At 48.0% G+C, this 19,094-nt stretch overlaps 1 protein-coding gene across 1 annotated transcript in view; it reads right to left on the reverse strand.

Annotated features, from left to right (window-relative positions):
* Nucleotides 1-11,052: 11,052 nt before the first annotated feature.
* MAML1 (mastermind like transcriptional coactivator 1) overlaps nt 11,053-19,094 on the reverse strand; it is a 44,721-nt gene continuing 36,679 nt past the window's right edge. The window contains exons 4-5 of the mRNA XM_049648988.1: nt 17,337-17,433; nt 11,053-14,535 (exon numbers count right to left, since the gene is read on the reverse strand). Of these exons, the coding sequence (XP_049504945.1) occupies nt 13,556-14,535; nt 17,337-17,433 (1,077 nt within the window). The 3' untranslated portion in view covers nt 11,053-13,555. The remainder of the gene's footprint in view (nt 14,536-17,336; nt 17,434-19,094) is intronic.

Below are 19,094 nucleotides of genomic sequence, written 5' to 3' on the forward strand. Positions count from 1 at the left end.
ACAGCTCAAGAGTCCAGGTCCCACGTTGGGCTCACTGATGTCAATGCAAAGCCCGCTTCGGATCCTCTGTCCCTTTCTCTGTCCCTCCCACACTTGCTCTCTTTCAAAAACGAATAAAACATTTAAAAAAAAAGTTTAAAAACCCTCCAGCTTTCTTTGGGCTGCTGGCTTCCTGAATAAACCCTTTCCTTTCCCGCCATAATTTGTCTCTGGGATATTGATTTTCAAGCATCGAGCAGAACCTGAGTTCGGAACGGGTTCTCTGGCCAGTATCAATATTACATGGATACAAATTTAAATATCATAGCCAAGATTCACTGAAATTCTCTACCTGATGATTTTATTTTTCTTTATTTACTTACTTTTAAAGTAATCTCTACACCCAAAGTGGGACCTGAACTCAGGACCCCAAGATTGAGAGTTGCATGCTCTGCCGATTGAGCCAGCCAGCACCCCTCATCCTGACAATCCTTTTTTTTTTTTTTTTGGTCACTATTAATATATGAAATTTATTGTCAAATTGGTTTCCATACAACACCCAGTGCTCATCCCAAAAGGTGCCCTCCTCAATACGCATCACCCACCCTCCCCTCCCTCCCACCCCCCATCAACCCTCAGTTTGTTTTCAGTTTTTAACAGTCTCTTATGCTTAGGCTCTCTCCCACTCTAACCTCTTTTTTTTTTTTCTTCCCTTCCCCTCCCCCATGGGTTTCTGTTAAGTTTCTCAGGATCCACATAAGAGTGAAACCATATGGTATCTGTCTTTCTCTGTATGGCTTATTTCACTTAGCATCACACTCTCCAGTTCCATCCACGTTGCTACAAAAGGCCATATTTCATTCTTTCTCATTGCCACGTAGTATTCCATTGTGTATATAAACCACAATTTCTTTACCCATTCATCAGTTGATGGACATTTAGGCTCTTTCCATAATTTGGCTACTGTTGAGAGTGCTGCTATAAACATTGGGGTACAAGTGCCCCTATGCATCAGTACTCCTGTATCCCTTGGGTAAATTCCTAGCAGTGCTATTGCTGGGTCATAGGGTAGGTCTATTTTTAATTTTCTGAGGAACCTCCACACTGCTTTCCAGAGCGGCTGCACCAATTTGCATTCCCACCAACAGTGCAAGAGGGTTCCCGTTTCTCCACATCCTCTCCAGCATCTATAGTCTCCCGATTTGTTCATTTTGGCCACTCTGACTGGCGTGAGGTGATATCTGAGTGTGGTTTTGATTTGTATTTCCCTGATAAGGAGCGACATTGAACATCTTTTCATGTGCCTGTTGGCCATCTGGATGTCTTCTTTAGAGAAGTGTCTATTCATGTTTTCTGCCCATTTCTTCACTGGGTTATTTGTTTTTCGGGTGTGGAGTTTGGTGAGCTCTTTATAGATTTTGGATACTAGCCCTTTGTCCGATATGTCATTTGCAAATATCTTTTCCCATTCCATTGGTTGCCTTTTAGTTTTGTTGGTTGTTTCCTTTGCTGTGCAGAAGCTTTTTATCTTCATAAGGTCCCAGTAATTCACTTTTGCTTTTAATTCCCTTGCCTTTGGGGATGTGTCGAGTAAGAGATTGCTACGGCTGAGGTCAGAGAGATCTTTTCCTGCTTTCTCCTCTAGGGTTTTGATGGTTTCCTGTCTCACACTCAGGTCCTTTATCCATTTTGAGTTTATTTTTGTGAATGGTGTGAGAAAGTGGTCTAGTTTCAACCTTCTGCATGTTGCTGTCCAGTTCTCCCAGCACCATTTGTTAAAGAGACTTTTTTCCATTGGATGTTCTTTCCTGCTTTGTCAAAGATGAGTTGGCCATACGTTTGTGGGTCTAGTTCTGGGGTTTCTATTCTATTCCATTGGTCTATGTGTCTGTTTTTGTGCCAATACCATGCTGTCTTGATGACAGCTTTGTAGTAGAGGCTAAAGTCTGGGATTGTGATGCCTCCTGCTTTGGTCTTCTTCAGAATTACTTTGGCTATTCGGGGCCTTTTGTGGTTCCATATGAATTTTAGGATTGCTTGTTCTAGTTTCGAGAAGAATGCTGGTGCAATTTTGTTTGGGATTGCATTGAATGTGTAGATAGCTTTGGGTAGTATTGACATTTTGACAATATTTATTCTTCCAATCCATGAGCAGGAAATGTCTTTCCATTTCTTTATATCTTCTTCAACTACCTTCATAAGCTTTCTATAGTTTTCAGCATACAGATCTTTTACATCTTTGGTTAGATTTATTCCTAGGTATTTTATGCTTCTTGGTGCAATTGTGAATAGGATCAGTTTCTTTATTTGTCTTTCTGTTGCTTCATTGTTAGTGTATAAGAATGCAACTGATTTCTGTACATTGATTTTGTATCCTGCAACTTTGCTGAATTCATGTATCAGTTCTAGTAGACTTTTGGTGGAGTCTATCAGGTTTTCCATGTATAATATCATGTCATCTGCAAAAAGTGAAAGCTTGACTTCATCTTTGCCAATTTTGATGCCTTTGATTTCCTTTTGTTGTCTGATTGCTGATGCTAGAACTTCCAGCACTATGTTAAACAACAGTGGTGAGAGTGGGCATCCCTGTCGTGTTCCTGATCTCAGGGAAAAAGCTCTCAGTTTTTCCCCGTTGAGGATGATGTTAGCTGTGGGCTTTTCATAAATGGCTTTTATGATCTTTAAGTATGTTCCTTCTATCCCGACTTTCTCAAGGGTTTTTATTAAGAAAGTGTGCTGGATTTTGTCAAAGGCCTTTTCTGCATCGATTGACAGGATCATATGGTTCTTCTCTTTTTTTTTTATTAATGTGATATGTCACGTTGATTGATTTGTGAATGTTGAACCAGCCCTGCATCCCAGGAATGAATCCCACTTGATCATGGTGAATAATTCTTTTTATATGCCGTTGAATTCGATTTGCTAGTATCTTATTGAGAATTTTTGCATCCATATTCATCAGGGATATTGGCCTGTAGTTCTCTTTCTTTACTGGGTCTCTGTCTGGTTTAGGAATCAAAGTAATACTGGCTTCATAGAATGAGTCTGGAAGTTTTCCTTCCCTTTCTATTTCTTGGAATAGCTTGAGAAGGATAGGTATTATCTCTGCTTTAAACGTCTGGTAGAACTCCCTTGGGAAGCCATCTGGTCCTGGACTCTTATTTGTTGGGAGATTTTTGATAACCGATTCAATTTCTTCACTGGTTATGGGTCTGTTCAAGCTTTCTATTTCCTCCTGATTGAGTTTTGGAAGAGTGTGGGTGTTTAGGAATTTGTCCATTTCTTCCAGGTTGTCCAATTTGTTGGCATATAATTTCTCATAGTATTCCCTGATAATTGTTTGTATCTCTGAGGGATTGGTTGTAATAATTCCATTTTCATTCGTGATTTTATCTATTTGGGTCATCTCCCTTTTCTTTTTGAGAAGCCTGGCTAGAGGTTTGTCAATTTTGTTTATTTTTTCAAAAAACCAACTCTTGGTTTCGTTGATCTGCTCTACAGTCTTTTTAGATTCTATATTGTTTATTTCTGCTCTGATCTTTATTATTTCTCTTCTTCTGCTGGGTTTAGGCTGCCTTTGCTGTTCTGCTTCTATTTCCTTTAGGTGTGCTGTTAAGATTTTGTATTTGGGATTTTTCTTGTTTCTTGAGATAGGCCTGGATTGCAATGTATTTTCCTCTCAGGACTGCCTTCGCTGCATCCCAAAGCATTTGGATTGTTGTATTTTCATTTTCGTTTGTTTCCATATATTTTTAAATTTCTTCTCTAATTGCCTGGTTGACCCACTCATCCGTTAGTAGGGTGTTCTTTAACCTCCATGCTTTTGGAGGTTTCCCAGACTTTTTCCTGTGGTTGATTTCAAGCTTCATAGCATTGTGGTCTGAAAGTATGCATGCTATAATTTCAATTCTTGTAAACTTATGAAGGGCTGTTTTGTGACCCAGTATATGATCTATCTTGGAGAATGTTCCATGTGCACTCGAGAAGAAAGTATATTCTGTTGCTTTGGGATGCAGAGTTCTAAATATATCTGTCAAGTCCATCTGATCCAATGTATCATTCAGGGCCCTTGTTTCTTTATTGACCATGTGTCTAGATGATCTATCCATTTCTGTAAGTGGAGTGTTAAAGTCCCCTGCAATTACCACATTCTTATCAATAAGGTTGCTCATGTTTATGAGTAATTGTTTCATATATTTGGGGGCTCCGGTATTCGGTGCATAGACATTTATAATTGTTAGCTCTTCCTGATGGATAGACCCTGTAATTATTATATAATGCCCTTCTTCATCTCTTGTTACAGCCTTTAATTTAAAGTCTAGTTTGTCTGATATAAGTATGGCTACTCCAGCTTTCTTTTGGCTTCCAGTAGCATGATAAATAGTTCTCCATCCCCTCACTCTCAATCTAAAGGTGTCCTCAGATCTAAAATGAGTCTCTTGTAGACAGCAAATAGATGGGTCTTGTTCTTTTATCCATTCTGATACCCTATGTCTTTTGGTTGACGCATTTAATCCATTTACATTCAGTGTTATTATAGAAAGATACGGGTTTAGAGTCATTGTGATGTCTGTATGTTTTATGCTTGTAGTGATGTCTCTGGTACTTTGTCTCACAGGATCCCCCTTAGGATCTCTTGTAGGGCTGGTTTCGTGGTGACAAATTCCTTCAGTTTTTGTTTGTTTGGGAAGACCTTTATCTCTCCTTCTATTCTAAATGACAGACTTGCTGGATAAAGGATTCTCGGCTGCATATTTTTTCTGTTTAGCACACTGAAGATATCGTGCCAATCCTTTCTGGCCTGCCAAGTTTCAAAAGAGAGATCGGTCACGAGTCTTATAGGTCTCCCTTTATATGTGAGGGCACGTTTATCCCTTGCTGCTTTCAGAATCTTCTCTTTATCCTTGTATTTTGCCAGTTTCACTATGATATGTCGTGCAGAAGACCGATTCAAGTTACGTCTGAAGGGAGTTCTCTGTGCCTCTTGGATTTCAATGCCTTTTTCCTTCCCCAGTTCAGGGAAGTTCTCGGCTATAGTTTCAAGTTCCCCTTCAGCACCTTTCCCTCTCTCTTCCTCCTCTGGGATAGCAATTATGCGTATATTATTTCTTTTTAGTGTATCACTTAGTTCTCTAATTTTCCCGTCATACTCCTGGATTTTTTTATCTTTCTCTCAGCTTCCTCTTTTTCCATAACTTTATCTTCTAGTTCACCTATTCTCTCCTCTGCCTCTTCAATCTGAGCTGTCGTCGTTTTCATTTTGTTTTGCATTTCGTTTAAAGCGCTTTTCAGCTCCTCGTGACTGTTCCTTAGTCCCTTGATCTCTGTAGCAAGAGATTCTCTGCTGTCCTCTATACTGTTTTCAAGCCCAGCGATTAATTTTATGACTATTATTCTAAATTCACTTTCTGTTATATTATTTAAATCCTTTTTGATCAGTTCATTAGCTGTTGTTATTTCCTGGAGATTCTTCTGAGGGGAATTCTTCCGTTTGGTCATTTTGGATAGTCCCTGGAGTGGTGAGGACCTGCAGGGCACTTCCCCTGTGCTGTGGTGTAAAACTGGAGTTGGTGGGCGGGGCCACAGTCAGACTGGTGTGTGCCTTCTCTTCCCCTCTCCTAGGGGCGGGATTCACTGTGGGGTGGCGTGGCCCGTTTGGGCTACTTGCACACTGCCAGGCTTGTGGTGCTGGGGATCTGGCGTATTAGCTGGGGTGGGTAGGCAAGGTGCACGGGGGCAGGAGGGGCAGGCTTAGCTCGCTTCTCCTTAGGTGATCCACTTCAGGAGGGACCCTGTGGCAGCGGGAGGGAGTCAGATCCGCTGCTGGAGGGGTGGCTCCGCAGAAAAACAGAGTTGGGTGTTTGCGCGGAGCAAGCAAGTTCCCGGCAGGAACTGGTTATTTTGGGATTTTGGCTGGGGGATGGAGGGGGGAGATGGCGCTGACCAGCGCCTTTGTTCCCCACCAAACTGAGCTCTGTTGTCCGGGGCTCAGCAACTCTCCCTCCCTTTGTCCTCCAGCTTTCCCGCTTTCTGAGCAGAGCTGTTAACTTACGACCTCCCAGACGCTAAGTCGTGCTTGCTGTCGGAACACAGTCCGGCCGGCCCCTCCGCTTTTGCCAGCCAGACTCGGGGGCTCTGCTTGGCCGGCGAGCCGCCCCTCCGCTCCAGCTCCCTCCCGCCAGTCCGTGGAGCGCGCACCGCCTCGCCGTCCTTCCTACCCTCTTCCGTGGGCCTCTCGTCTGCGCTTGGCTCTGGAGACTCTGTTCTGCTAATCCTCTGGTGGTTTTCTGGGTTAGTTAGGCAGGTATAGGTGGAATCTAAGTGATCAGCAGGACGCGCGGTGAGCCCAGCGTCCTCCTACGCCGCCATCTTCTTTTTTTTTTTTTTTTTTTTTTTTTTTTAATGTTTATTTCCAGGCTCCAGGCTGTGAGCTGTCTGCACAGAGCCCCACCCGGGGCTGGAACCTGGAAACACGGAGATCAGGACCTGAGCCGGAGTCTGGTGCTCAACCAACTGAGCCACCCAGGCGCCCCTCCCCCTCTACCGAACACTTAAAATAGCTTAAAATCAGTTAGAAGGAAAAACCCCGCAACAATGAAATTGCTCATTTCCAGAAGCCCCATGAATCGTGGTAGACCACAGTGGCGGGAAACAGCCGTTTTCATTCCCTCATGCTCTTCCGAGAGAGAGGAGGGCGGGCCTTCAAGGGACCATTTTGGGGACCAGAAAGAAGTCTCTGAAACGCTGATAAACTTACCTTCTCAACAAAACAAACGCAAAGCCTCCTGTTTGCATTGAGCGAGTTGCTCAGAAACAGGATTTGGGGATTGGGCTCCGGAACGTGCATGGCTTGTGGGAGAAGTCCGGTAGAAAGCAGGGCAGGGCGGCCAGCTGAGCTGTGATGTGGCTGCGGCCCGGCTGCCAAGGGGCCCTGCAGCCGGGCCGGCCCACTGGGTGGCCCCGAACTGGGGAGGCAGGTCAGGCCTCGGCACCCCCAAAGCGATCAGGCATTGAGAGCGGGCGGCCCTGCGTAGGGTACGTTAGGTGGAGCTGCGAAGCTCCCTAGTCAACGCCAGTCCCAGGGAGAATCCCTCTGGCTTCGGCCCGCAGCGCTGGGGGCGCACCACAGCGACACCTAGAGTCCGCACCTTGCACCACTCATCCTCTTTATTTTTTTTATTTTAAATGTTTATTTTCAAGATTGAGTACGAGCATGGGAGGGGCAAAGAGAGGGGGACAGAGGATCCCAAGCGGGTTCCACGCTCTCAGCAGCGAACCCAGTGCGAGGCTGGTACTCACCAACCCTGAGCTCATGACCTGCATCACCCAGGCGCCCCTTTGGGCCCTCTTTATACAGTAAGTTCAGTCCCCCAGCAAGTGGCACCTTAAGACTCAGGACTCGTTTCCTGGGGAAATTTAAAATAAGGTTAGTGGGCGGGGCGCCTGGGTGGCTCAGTGGGTTGAGCATGGGACTCTTCATCTCAGCTCAGGTTATGATCTCATGGTTCGTGGGTTCAAGCCCCATGTTGGACTCTGCACTGATATCTCGGAACCTGATTGGGATTCTCTCTCTCTTTCCCTCTCTCTACCCCTCCCCTCCTCTCTCTCTCTCTCTCTCTCTCTCAAAATAAATAAACTTAAGAAAAAAAGGCTGGTGGAACACACGACAGCTGGTTTCAGGCTTCATCACCTCCGTCTTCTACCACCCAGTCTAGATTGCCCTCACCCTCAGCTAGCACTTCAGCTTACCTGGAGGGGTCGCCAAGACCTACCCAGACCCATATACCTGGAAGGGTCTGAGCCCCTGGTCATCCAGCACTATCAATGCATGGTGGCTGCACCTGTCCACTCACCACCAAAATCATACCAAGAGACACAGCATGGGGTCAGCGGGGTGGAATGCACTCTGCCTCCCCAGTGTGGAACCTCACCCTCCTCCCTTAATGGTCAAGGTCAACTCCTCTTGCCAGGACCCTGGCCTCTTCCTCTGAGCTCAAAGGACCCAGGAGGCAGCTGTAACTTAAAGCCTAATGGGACTCCTGCTGTGTCTTCTGGTGGGTATGTTCTCCCTTTGGGAGCCAGGGTCTCTGGATGCACACAGCCTAAAGTTTCAGGACAGAAAGCACAAGCTCTCCCAATGGGTCTCTGGAGTGACAGCAAGCAGGGCCACCTCTAGGCCACTTCTACTTCCACCCTTGGGTTGCCCCTCCCCCTCCCGTCTCCTACCTATTGGAGCCGCAGCCCCATGTCCCAGTCACTGATCTGGGGTGTATACCCCTTCCTAGAGGAAGGGTAGAGGGAAGAGGATGGCATCCTTTCCTTGGAAAGTCTTATCATTAATCTGGTTCCTTACGTGTACCTTTTGTTGTGTTTATTTTTGAGAGAGAGAGAGAGAGAGACAGAAGATTGAAAGTGGGCTCTGTGCTGTCAGCACAGAACCTGATGCAAGGCTCAAACCCATGAACTGCGAGATCATGACCTGAGCCAAAGTCGGATGCTTAACCAACTGAGCCACCCAGGTACCCTAATTTCCTGTTTTTAATAATTATACTGTTGTTGGGGTGCTGGGTGGCTCGGTTGGTTAAGCATCTGACTCGATCTCAACCCAGGTCTTGATCTCAGGGGTTGTGAGTTCAGGCCCCATGTTGGGGTCTGTGCTGGACATGAAGCCGACTTAAAAAAAAAGAAAAAAGAAAAAAAAATCATACTGTTGTAAAAGATGAACATATGAGGAAGCTGGGTGAACCGTATTAAGCATTCTTTGTACTATTGTAAAAAGCAACTTTGTTGAGGTATATAATTTACATGCTATAAAATTCACCCATTTTAAATGTACAATTCAACTTCTGGTATATTTGCTCAGTTGTGCAGAGCATCACCATGATCTGGTTTTAGAGCAATTTCATCACCCCAGTAAGTCCCAGCCCCAGGCCACTACTGATCTGTTTCTGTCTTTGCTGGTTTGCCTTTTCTGGACATTTCACATAAAGGGATTCATTCCTATATTCCTATGATACGTGGTCTTTTGTGTCTGCTACAACTTGGCGTGTTTTGAGATCTTTGTTCTCTTTTCACAAATGTAAAATTATATCGAAACGAAAAGCCAGAAAAGAACAAAAAAATAAAGATGAATCACCACCCTTTCCAGCATGGGAGGGACTAACATACTACCAAGTAAGTGGCTAGTCTCAAGAGATGGGCTCAGAGGCTTGGCATTGGTCTCTGTTGCTGACAGGCTGGACATTCAGTAGTAACAGAGCTAGAGCAGCCTCGGTGAGTCAGAGCCATGCTGCTGGCATCATGCAGAGCACCACACCTCCCCTCCCCCCGCCCCCCCCCCCCCCTCCCGCCACCATAGCTAGTCCATTCAAAAGCCCTTTTCCCAGCACAGGAGGTTTCCACCTGACCAATGGAAGGTTTCTACAACAAGCAAGGGTGTCCACTCTGATTGAAGATCAAGGCCAGGGAAATGACCAGGCAGAGCTGTGAACCCAGCCATCCCACTGTGAGCTGGGCCTGGGGCCAGGACTCCATTTACTGTGTACCCACTTTTACTCCCTTAACCTAACCAGAGTCCTGATGACACTTGACTTGGTATCAAAGGCACCTGTGTTCAAGGGCAATCCTAAAGCAACGCCAGGTATTCCTCTTCCCTGGGGTATGTACAGTTCTCTGAGTAAATAAATGGCTGGAGGCCCCTCTGGGAAGGACCAGGACAACCATTACTGCATTCCTCACAGCAATGTGGGAGAGGCCTCCCTCATGAGATCCGGTCTCTCCTCTGGACAAGGGGTTCTGAGCCTGAGAATTGCCTCATGTCTGGGAACTAGGTAATGTTTTGTGACTTCGTCTTGGGGCAGCTTCCCTCAGCCATTGGGCCAACGATCCCTTGAGTCCTTCCGGTTGTATAAAGGAAGCCAACCCCTGTCAGCTGCCCAGCCATTTGCCTCTGGCCACACCATGATCCATTCATAGCTCCCTAGCTCTCTGTGAGTCTGGTCCTCCCTCCTGGCCTCTGAAAGGCCCGAGCTACCACCTGGTCCTATTGCTGTGGGATCCTCTAGATCCCATTGCTATCAGGGAGCCCGGTTCTGTTACAACATCTTCTTCTGTCAGTTTGGGCCCCAGAGGAATGGCCACCCAACTTCTCAACGATGTGGTGCCTCTTTCTTTTTGGTAGATGGAGGTCCTCTGGGTCCCTTTGTGGAACATACTTGGCTGGTGGGCATATTTGGCTGTCACAAATATAGAATTACATCCACTCTAACACGCAGAACTTAAGAAAAGTGTCTTACTGCACAGCCAAGTATCAAAAAGAAGAAATGGCATTGGGTTTGAGGGGAGATAGAACTAACAGAGATTTTGATTTTTTTTTTTTTTTTTTTTTTTTTTACTACTCAGAATCAAGGACCCCCTTGATCCTCCAGCTCTGAGAGTAACATGACACAGCGATGGGAATATCTGCAGCTCTTAACCTCGAAGATGACAGCAGTGGTTGGGCTCTGCCCCCCATTATAGAGAAACTGAGTATGGAACCAGGGGTAACTGGCTGGCTCAGTCGGTTGAGCGTCCGACTTCAGCTCAGGTCATGATCTCATGGTTGGTGAGTTTGAGTTTGAGCCCCACATTGGGCTCGCTGCTGTCAGTGCCAAGCCTGCTTCGGATCCTCTGTCCCCGTTCTCTCTGCCCCTCCCTCAGTCACACTCTCTCTCAAAAATGAGTATTAAAAAAAAAAAAAAGGCAACTAAACAGGACCTGGAGAATTGCTCTGAGGGTAAGTCTAAGGGTTTCAAGTGAAACCTTTAAACTGCTAAGGACCTAGAGTATCCCTGAGTTATCTGGTCCACCTCCCTCCATTAGACACAAGGGCAGGGCTGGGTCCCAGAGACGGGAGAGGCTGGTGGTCCTGAGTCCTACCCTCCTACCCATCATCACTGAGACGTCCCTTCTCCCTCCACCGAAGGAAAGGGGTAAATTGCCAAAGGAAATCAGCCACCAAAGAAGTCATGTCCGGGTCCACTTCCTACCTCCCACACTGTGGGTGCAGCCACGTGAAGCCAAATGCACAGGCGGTTTCCATACTAGCAAAATACTTTTATTACTTTATAATGATAAAAGAAGGAGAGTAAAGATTTCTTTTTGGTGTATACCAGAGTTAAGGGCAGTAGGAGGATAAGGGGATTAACAGGATTTTTATGTACTTTGATGACAATAGAAAGTTAACAATATCAACTGTTTGCCATAAAACTTATCATAGCTCCCCCAAAACACATATATAAAGGATCATAGTTTTAAAATCTATAAAAGTAAAAAATATACAGTCAGAAACTCTAACGCTTATTTCCTCTTTAATATAAAATTGTAAACATTTATTTACACAAAGCAAATGTGTATAACAAAGTCCGAGCACCCTTTTCTTGTGAGTCATGGCTCCTGGAAGAGGGGATTTGCACTGAAGCGGAGTCTCCCCCCTTGACTACCCAAAAACCAGATTCATAAATAAAGCCATGGGCAGCTCCCTGGGGGGGGGGGGACCCCAAGCATCACATTTTATTGCTCCGACACTGCAGCGAGAAGCCTGCTGTCTGTCCGGCGGCCCGAGGGCTAAGGCAGGGGCAGCCCTCCCCGGGAGGGGACAGAGGTGAGCGGCCAGGGGGAGAGCAGGAGAGGAACAAGGACTCATCACCAGCCTGCAGCCCGCTATTTTTGGTTGAAAACCCACTGAAGTCCCCCTCTTCCCCTTTAGATTGGGGAACTCACTCAGAGGGTGGAGTCTTCACTGGCTTTAGGATTCGTTCCCTTCTTTGAGAGCTAGATTCAGTACGAGGAAGGCAGGGAGGGCATTTAAAGGGGAAATGGCCCAGACACCACCCAAGGTGGCAAATGGCTATTAGAGAAGAGGATCTGAGGGTCCAACTACCCCCATGAAAGGCACTGCTGGTGCAAAATAATTACCCATGTGTGTGCAACCATTCATCCCCTCAAAGCCACTCGGGCTGCCCACGTGGATCTCTTCTTGGCTTAACTCTTTACATATGACACTCCTTGAATCACCCACTTTGAGACTCCAGGGAAATAAAAATGGGGTTGCGGTTTCTCCAGGGACCACTCTACATGGAAGCCACTCTCTTCAGTGTCCTATTTTCTCTCCAACACTCTGTTTAGAAGGGTTTCGCCCTGCACTTACCATTTTGCTTTCGTTCTAACCGAAGTGCTCTCTCCATCTTTGTTTCCAGAAACAGCCCACGGGGAATACTCTGTTCTGCGGACTCTTAGCTTAGCCAAAGTCCATTAATTCACAGACCTTCAAAGAGAAATCCACTCGTCTTTATAAAGGATGTATTAGTGTTATAAAGTCATTCTCTTCAAAAAGTGCACGTCATCTGACGAGGGAGAGCGGCAGAAGTGGTGAAACAGAGTGGAGTTCTCACCTGCGGCTCGGCCTGTGGCCTCCTTGCCCAACAGTGCACACCTCTTTCCCTCCTTCCCCCAAACCTTTGCTTTCTGGGGAGGGGACACCAGCCCCACTACTACAATGCTAGGGCTCCCTAAGGAATCGTAATGACTTTCTCCTCCAGTCTAGTAACCTGTGGCCTTAAAGAGGTTTTCCATTTGTGCTGGAGAGAGAAGGGGAGGCAGAGAGGTCATGGGAACTGCAGATGGGGTGAAGGAAAGACGTCTGTGCACAGCAATGATCACCTTCCTGACACATTAAATACAAGTTTTGAGAGAAACTGCAGAACAGGGGGAGGGTTTACAACAAAAGGGGACACAGGAATCCCAAATAATCCATCTCGGCATTTAGCCTGGGGGTGGCCTGGGGTCCTGGAAGCACAGCATTCTGGGGGGAGGAGGAGGAGTGCGGCTGGAGTGACCACATCTGTGTCACTAATTCTGCTATCTCGCGGCATCCTGTTCCTTTTTGGCACATGCAGTCACAGCCTGTACTGACAGAAATGATTGCCCAGGGACCCTCCCTTTCCCCTGAAAGCGGACAAAGAGCAGGAATAAAAAGGGCTCTTAACCAAAGGAAACCCTAGGTTTCCAATGCCACTTAAAATCAATTTAAACCACCACCTATCCTAATCTGTCTTAAAATCTTAAAAAAAAAAAAATTAATCTTTTCTATGCTACAAATTGCAAATAGTTCTGCTATATAAAGTTGCAACAAAACCTGTCCCCAACACTGGGGAAAGAGGAGAAATCTTGGATTAAGTCAACACAATGGCAGAGATTTTTATGAGCCTGCCATCGTGGGGTTTCACCATTCTTACTGTTGGTTTTTTGGTCATTTGGATAGAAAACCACTCGTAGAACCCTATCCTGCTGTCCCAACACCAGGCAACAAAGCCAGCAGATGGGCTGGGGCCAGCCCGACGGGCCACAACTGCTGGCTGGGAGCTGTGCACCCGGCAGACCCTGGCCTGGCCAGGCCAGGCCTCCACCCTGGGGCTCTGGCTCCACCCACCCAGCTCCCCGGGCCGCGGGCTTTTGGTCCAATGTAGTTGCTCTTTCTTGAATCTGAGAATAAAAATACAGGCTGTGTGAACATTTGAGACCACCACAAATCCTCCAGTTACTGAGGCCCTAACAGGTCATCCAGATCGTTCATCCACTCTTCCGAAGTCCTGTTCTTCAGCAGGGAGTCGATCAGGTCAGCATCTCCGGCCATGCTGGCCAGCCCACTGCCACCCGGCTGCCCGCTGTAGGCGAAGGGCAGATCCTGGCCCGCGGTCCGCACGGGATAGGCCTGAGTGCAGTGTAGTCCCGCCCGGCTGCTCATCGATGGCGCAGGGCTCTGGCTGAAGGCCCCCAGCTCGGGTGCGGCCGGGCTCAGGCCCGGCAAGCCCTGCTGTGGGGCTCCCTGGGGAGGTGCTGGGGCAGGGGCTCCGGTCCTCTGCTGCGCACTCACAGGGGGCAGCATGGACCCTGCCGCGGCTGCCGAGCTCATGGGGGCCATGGGCCTGCTGGGCATCGCCTGGGAGAACTGCGGGCTGGACATCTTCAGGTGGGCCTGCTGCATGTGGAAGCTGGAGGCTGCCGTGAAAGGGCTCACGGTGTTGTTCCCTGGGGTCTGGCCACTCAAGTTCGGCATTCCCTGATGCTGCCATGAGGGGTTCTGGCTTCCCATGGCAGCAGACACCCTTGGGACCTGTGGCTTTGTTAAACCAGAGTTCAGGGTCCCCTTATTGTGCTGCTGGGGGAGGCCGGAGCTTCCCAGAGAGTTCTGCCCATAGGCAGCGGAGACCGAGGTGCTCTGGCCCACGCCAGTCTGCCGTGGAATGTGGGCATGTCCGTTGGTGGCCTGTGGTGGGGGCTGGCCGACTATCTGGGTTATGCCGGAAGCCAGGCCATAGAGACTGCTCTGTGGCAGGCTCTGGGAGCCAGTGAACTGAGCCACACCCCGGTCCTGCTGGCCTGAGTTTGAGGGGAGAGAGGAAACCGAAGTGTGTCCAGGACCCATTGACATCAAATTCCCGGCCTGAGGAAACGCTCGAGAACAGCCAGGGTTTGATGCACCCAAGTTGTTCATGCCAGGCACAGCAGCAGAGGACCCTGGAAGACAGAAAAGAGTCGGTCAGTCAAGCTGGCATTTCCTGGACTGCCGCTGTGGAGACATCTTTAGGACCCAAGATGCAGCCGTTATTCTCTGGCATGAAAGGCAAAATCAGAACACTGGACATCTTATCGTCCATGGAATCTCAAAGACGACAGCCCTGGGAGTCAAAAGGGAAGCAGATTTCCCACAGGGTGGAATGGAGGCCAGTCTGGAGCAATGAGGAATTCAAGACAGGCTCAGAGGAAGGGGCAAACACCCCAGGGCGGCAGAAGCCAGGAGACTTGATGATTTAACCTTCCAAAGCCCACCCTATTTCTGCTCTGTGGGAGGTCCATGCCGGCCCTGGGGACTCCCAGACAGATCCAGCCCAGGGTCTGCCTTCAGGAGGCAAAGGCTCCATGTGGTGTAACAGGGTTACAACAACAGCTGGGCAACAGGCCATGTGAGTGCAGGGGTCTGAAGGGTCAATGCCTGGGAAGATTTGGGGAGGGCTTCAGAGAGATGGTGACAAACACACTGGCTTTTTAAAAAGGGCTGAAGTGGGGCGCCTGGGTGGCGCAGTCGGTTAAGCGTCCGACTTCAGCCAGGTCGCGATCTCGCGGTCAGTGGGTTCGAGCCCCGCGTCGGGCTCTGGGCTGATGGCTCGGAGCCTGGAGCCTGTTTCCGATTCTGTGTCTCCCTCTCTCTCTCTGCCCCTCCCCCGTTCATGCTCTGTCTCTCTCTGTCCCCAAAATAAATAAAAAACGTTGAAAAAAAAATTTTAAAAAAAAAAAAAAAAAAAAGGGCTGAAGAAACTTCCTCTCGGGGCACCTGGGGCGCTCAGTCGGTTAAGGGTCCGACTCTAGCTCAGGTCATGATCTCATGTTTCGTGAGTCTGTGCCCTGTGTTGGGCTCTGTGCTGACAGCTCAGAGCCTGGAACCTGCTTCAGATTCTGTCTCTCTCTCTCTCTCTCTCTCTCTTTCTCCTCCGCTCGTGCATGTTCTCTCTCTCTCAGAAATAAAGAAACATTAAAAAAATTTAAAAATAAATAAATAAATAAATAAAAGGGTTGAAGTTTAGCAATTTCACCGTTTGGAGAAAGAGTATCCTAGACAGAGAAGAGAGTGTGTGCAACGGCATAAATTTACGTGAGGCGGTCTGTGTGAGGAGCTCCATGGCCGGAGTGCAGGAAGGGCATCCCACTGGCTAGAGATACGGCTGGAGAGATAGCCGTGGCCAGACTCAGAAGAGCTGTGGCTGCCATGTGGAGGACACAGTTGCAAAGTCCCAGGGTAAGTGGACCGCAACAGTGGTTTGGGGGCTGGGTGGGGGCTGCTCAAATCAATTAGGGGAGGGGTGTACCAGCTATGGCACATGGGAGTGAAAGAGGGAGAGTGTGAGATCCTGTTCTTGACACCACCGAACAACAAGGGGGCTGAGGGAGGGACTGAAAGCAGCAGATGCTGACTGATCAGTGGCGGGCACTGCATGGGGGAGACAGCCGGGAATAGGACAGAGAGGTCCTGTCCTCAGGGAACCTGCTGTCTGGGGCTCTGTCTTAAGCAACGGATGCACAGTGACAACACTCACCAAATGGGTTTCTGTGGATCGGGGGTGTACTATTCAGGGGCTGGCCATGACTGAGCTCTTTGTTCCTCCTCTCCCTCTCTCCACCAGCACCTAAGAACTAGGCTGAGGGACAGAGGAGGGTGGAAACAGTCTGCTTTGCTCCCACTGACAGCCCAGAACCATGTGAGACGCGATGAAGGCAGGAAGGCTGGCTGAAGCCCAGGTTCCTGAGAAGCCCGCAGACTTCAGCTCCACGGTCTGGTCAGCACACACATAAAACTCCACCTAGGCTCCTAGTCAGGACACAGCCATGGGGAGCCTAGGTGGCTCAGTCGGTTAACCGACTGACTTCAGCTCAGGTCATCATCTCGCAGTTCATGAGGTTGAACCCCACGTTAGGCTCTGTGCTGACAGTTCAGAGCCGGGAGCCTGCTTGATTCTGTGTTTCTCTCTCTCTCTGCCCCTCCCCCACTCATGCTCTATTTCTCTCTCTCACTCAAAAGTAAACAAACATTAAAAAAAAAAAATTAAGGAGCACACAGCTGTGCTCAGCTTTCCCTGGGACACTTTAGAGTGAGAGTTGTTGACCAAAAAAGGGACAGGTTTTGAAGATAGGCCAAGAAGAGCTAGAAAGGCAGGGGCAACCAGGTTTTACTGCTTCTGTCAACCGGCGTATCTATGAGTTTCTGGAGTGAGGCCTGAGCAAGGGCAGTCAGGTTCCCTTGCACATCTGAGCTGCATCAGCCAAGACCTCAGAGTGTTTCCTGCCCCTCTGTGGTCAACTGTCGGCAGCTGATGCTGCCGTTTGGGACACTGAAGTGAGTGGACAGGAAGAGAGAGCAGAAGCAAAAGGCCACACAAACTACACTTAGTCTCTCCTTATCTAGAAAATAAGAGCATCATTTTTTTGAAGGCACATAACGGCAGGAGCAAAGAACCTTCTTAAGAATTACAGAACCCATTTCCTGTTGATAAGCTAGCCTCCAGCTAGAAATGATTATGCTTCAAAAGACCGTGCAGCCAGAGTACTGACCAAGGTGGTATGCCTGTGACCCTCTCCTCCTAGCCTGCAAGGGAACTAGAAAGCCAGGCTCCATAGGCAGACCAAGGTTTACATAAGCAAGTCTATTTAGCCCCCAGCATATAGCATGGCAGACAGCAAGAAGCCAGCACGAGTGCAACGGACCACCTGCTCTGTCCTGTGCCTGCCTCCCCTGCCCGACTCTGCCGCTTCAGACATCCCCTCACCTGTGAACTGTCCAACCTGCTGTGGGAAGGTGCTCTGGGTTGGGTCTTGGTACTGGGGAGGTGGGCGCGTGAGGTGGCGCTGAAACTGCTGTTTCTCCTAGAAAATGCCAAGAACAACAGAACAGTACAATAAGACCCACATGGAACAGAAACAACAGTTACATCAGAGAAAAGTAAACTGCTATGGTTTGTTTCTCACAGATGAGTTCCTGTGAAGGTAACGCTCATGGTTTCATTTGGGGGATTTTTAATAAATTGTAGGAAACAGAAGGACGGGGCAGATCTAAGGAGCAATGATTTAAAAAAAAAAAAAAAAGTGGCGTATCAGTTTAAAAAAATGTGGGGAGGGCAGATCGGGGAAATGCAAATCAAAGCCACGATGATCTACCTCTTCACACCCACAAGGATGGCCAGGATCAAAAAGACAAGTACGGCAAAGATGCAGAGAAACTGGCACCCTCACACGCCACTGTGGGAACGTGAAACGGTATGGCTGCTCTGGAGAACCGGTTGTCTGGCAAGTCCTCACAAGGTTACACATAACAGCCACCATATGCCCCGGCAATTCCACCCCTACGTACACACTAAAGAGAACTGAAAACTTATGCCCATAAACACGGAAAACAAACCAAATGTCTATCAACCGATGAATGGATAAATCAAATGGAGCTTTTCCAAACGACAGAATATGATCCAGCCATAAAGCAGAGGGGAACGCTGCCACAGGCCACAACATGGGTGATGACTTTTATTGGGCAGGCAGTTTCTTTTTAGGGGGTGAAAACTGACGAAGTCGACTGTGGTGATGGTTGCATACCTGTGTGGATATACTAAAAACCACTGAACTGTACACTTTAAGTGGGTGGATTATATGTCACACGAACCATATCCCAATAAAGCTGTTATCTTAAAAAATGGCAGAATGGAACACCTAGGTGGCTCAGTCGGTTGAGCGTCAGACTTTGGCTCAGGGTCATGATCTTCGCATTGGGCTCTGCACTGACAGTACAGAGTCAGCTTGGGATTCTCTCTCTGCTACCCCTCTGCTTGCTCAAAAATAAATAAACTTTAAAAATAAATAAATATATGTAATAAATACAAATATTATATACATGTGGCAGAACTGAGGCAGTGATGTGGGCTTTAAAGTCATCCTCAATCACCTTCATCTTCTGGGTAGATGGTTTTTCTGTTAGGACTTTGAAGATGTAATTTAAAATCCTGAGAACTCTCGTAACCTTGGTGACCAAGCGGGTGAACTGCAGGACTTAGAAAGAGATTGTCGGGCCTGATTCTAGAACTCTAGGACCTCAGGGACATTTTCATTTCCCTCTGTTGTATTCTGGCTTCTGACAAACTCTGTATTTACAACAAAGCTGGGACCCACAGTGAACTGGCAGACCAGTGAGCTCGGTGCTGTGGCAGTTGTAGACAAGGGACGTGGAAAAATGTCCCTAACAAATAAAGTTTTAGCTAGAGATTTGCCTTCACTGATCACCAAGTGACATTAAAGCTACTTCTGAAACAGGCCACCATTGTCTGAGAAATGCCACACTCCTGGAAAGGGCTTTAAGATGGCAAATGACAGGCAAATGAGCGCGCATGCACACACTGGAGCGGAGCACGCCTGTGTGCACACAGAAACACGCTGAAGCTGAGCGCACGCGCGCGCACACACACACACACACACACACACACACACGATGGAGCTAGCAGCCGCGGCAGTGACTGGGGAGGCAGGGAGAGTGGGGGTGCTGG

Source organism: Panthera uncia, assembly GCF_023721935.1.
Source record: "Panthera uncia isolate 11264 chromosome A1 unlocalized genomic scaffold, Puncia_PCG_1.0 HiC_scaffold_17, whole genome shotgun sequence".
In the NCBI taxonomy this organism is placed as follows: domain Eukaryota; kingdom Metazoa; phylum Chordata; class Mammalia; order Carnivora; family Felidae; genus Panthera; species Panthera uncia.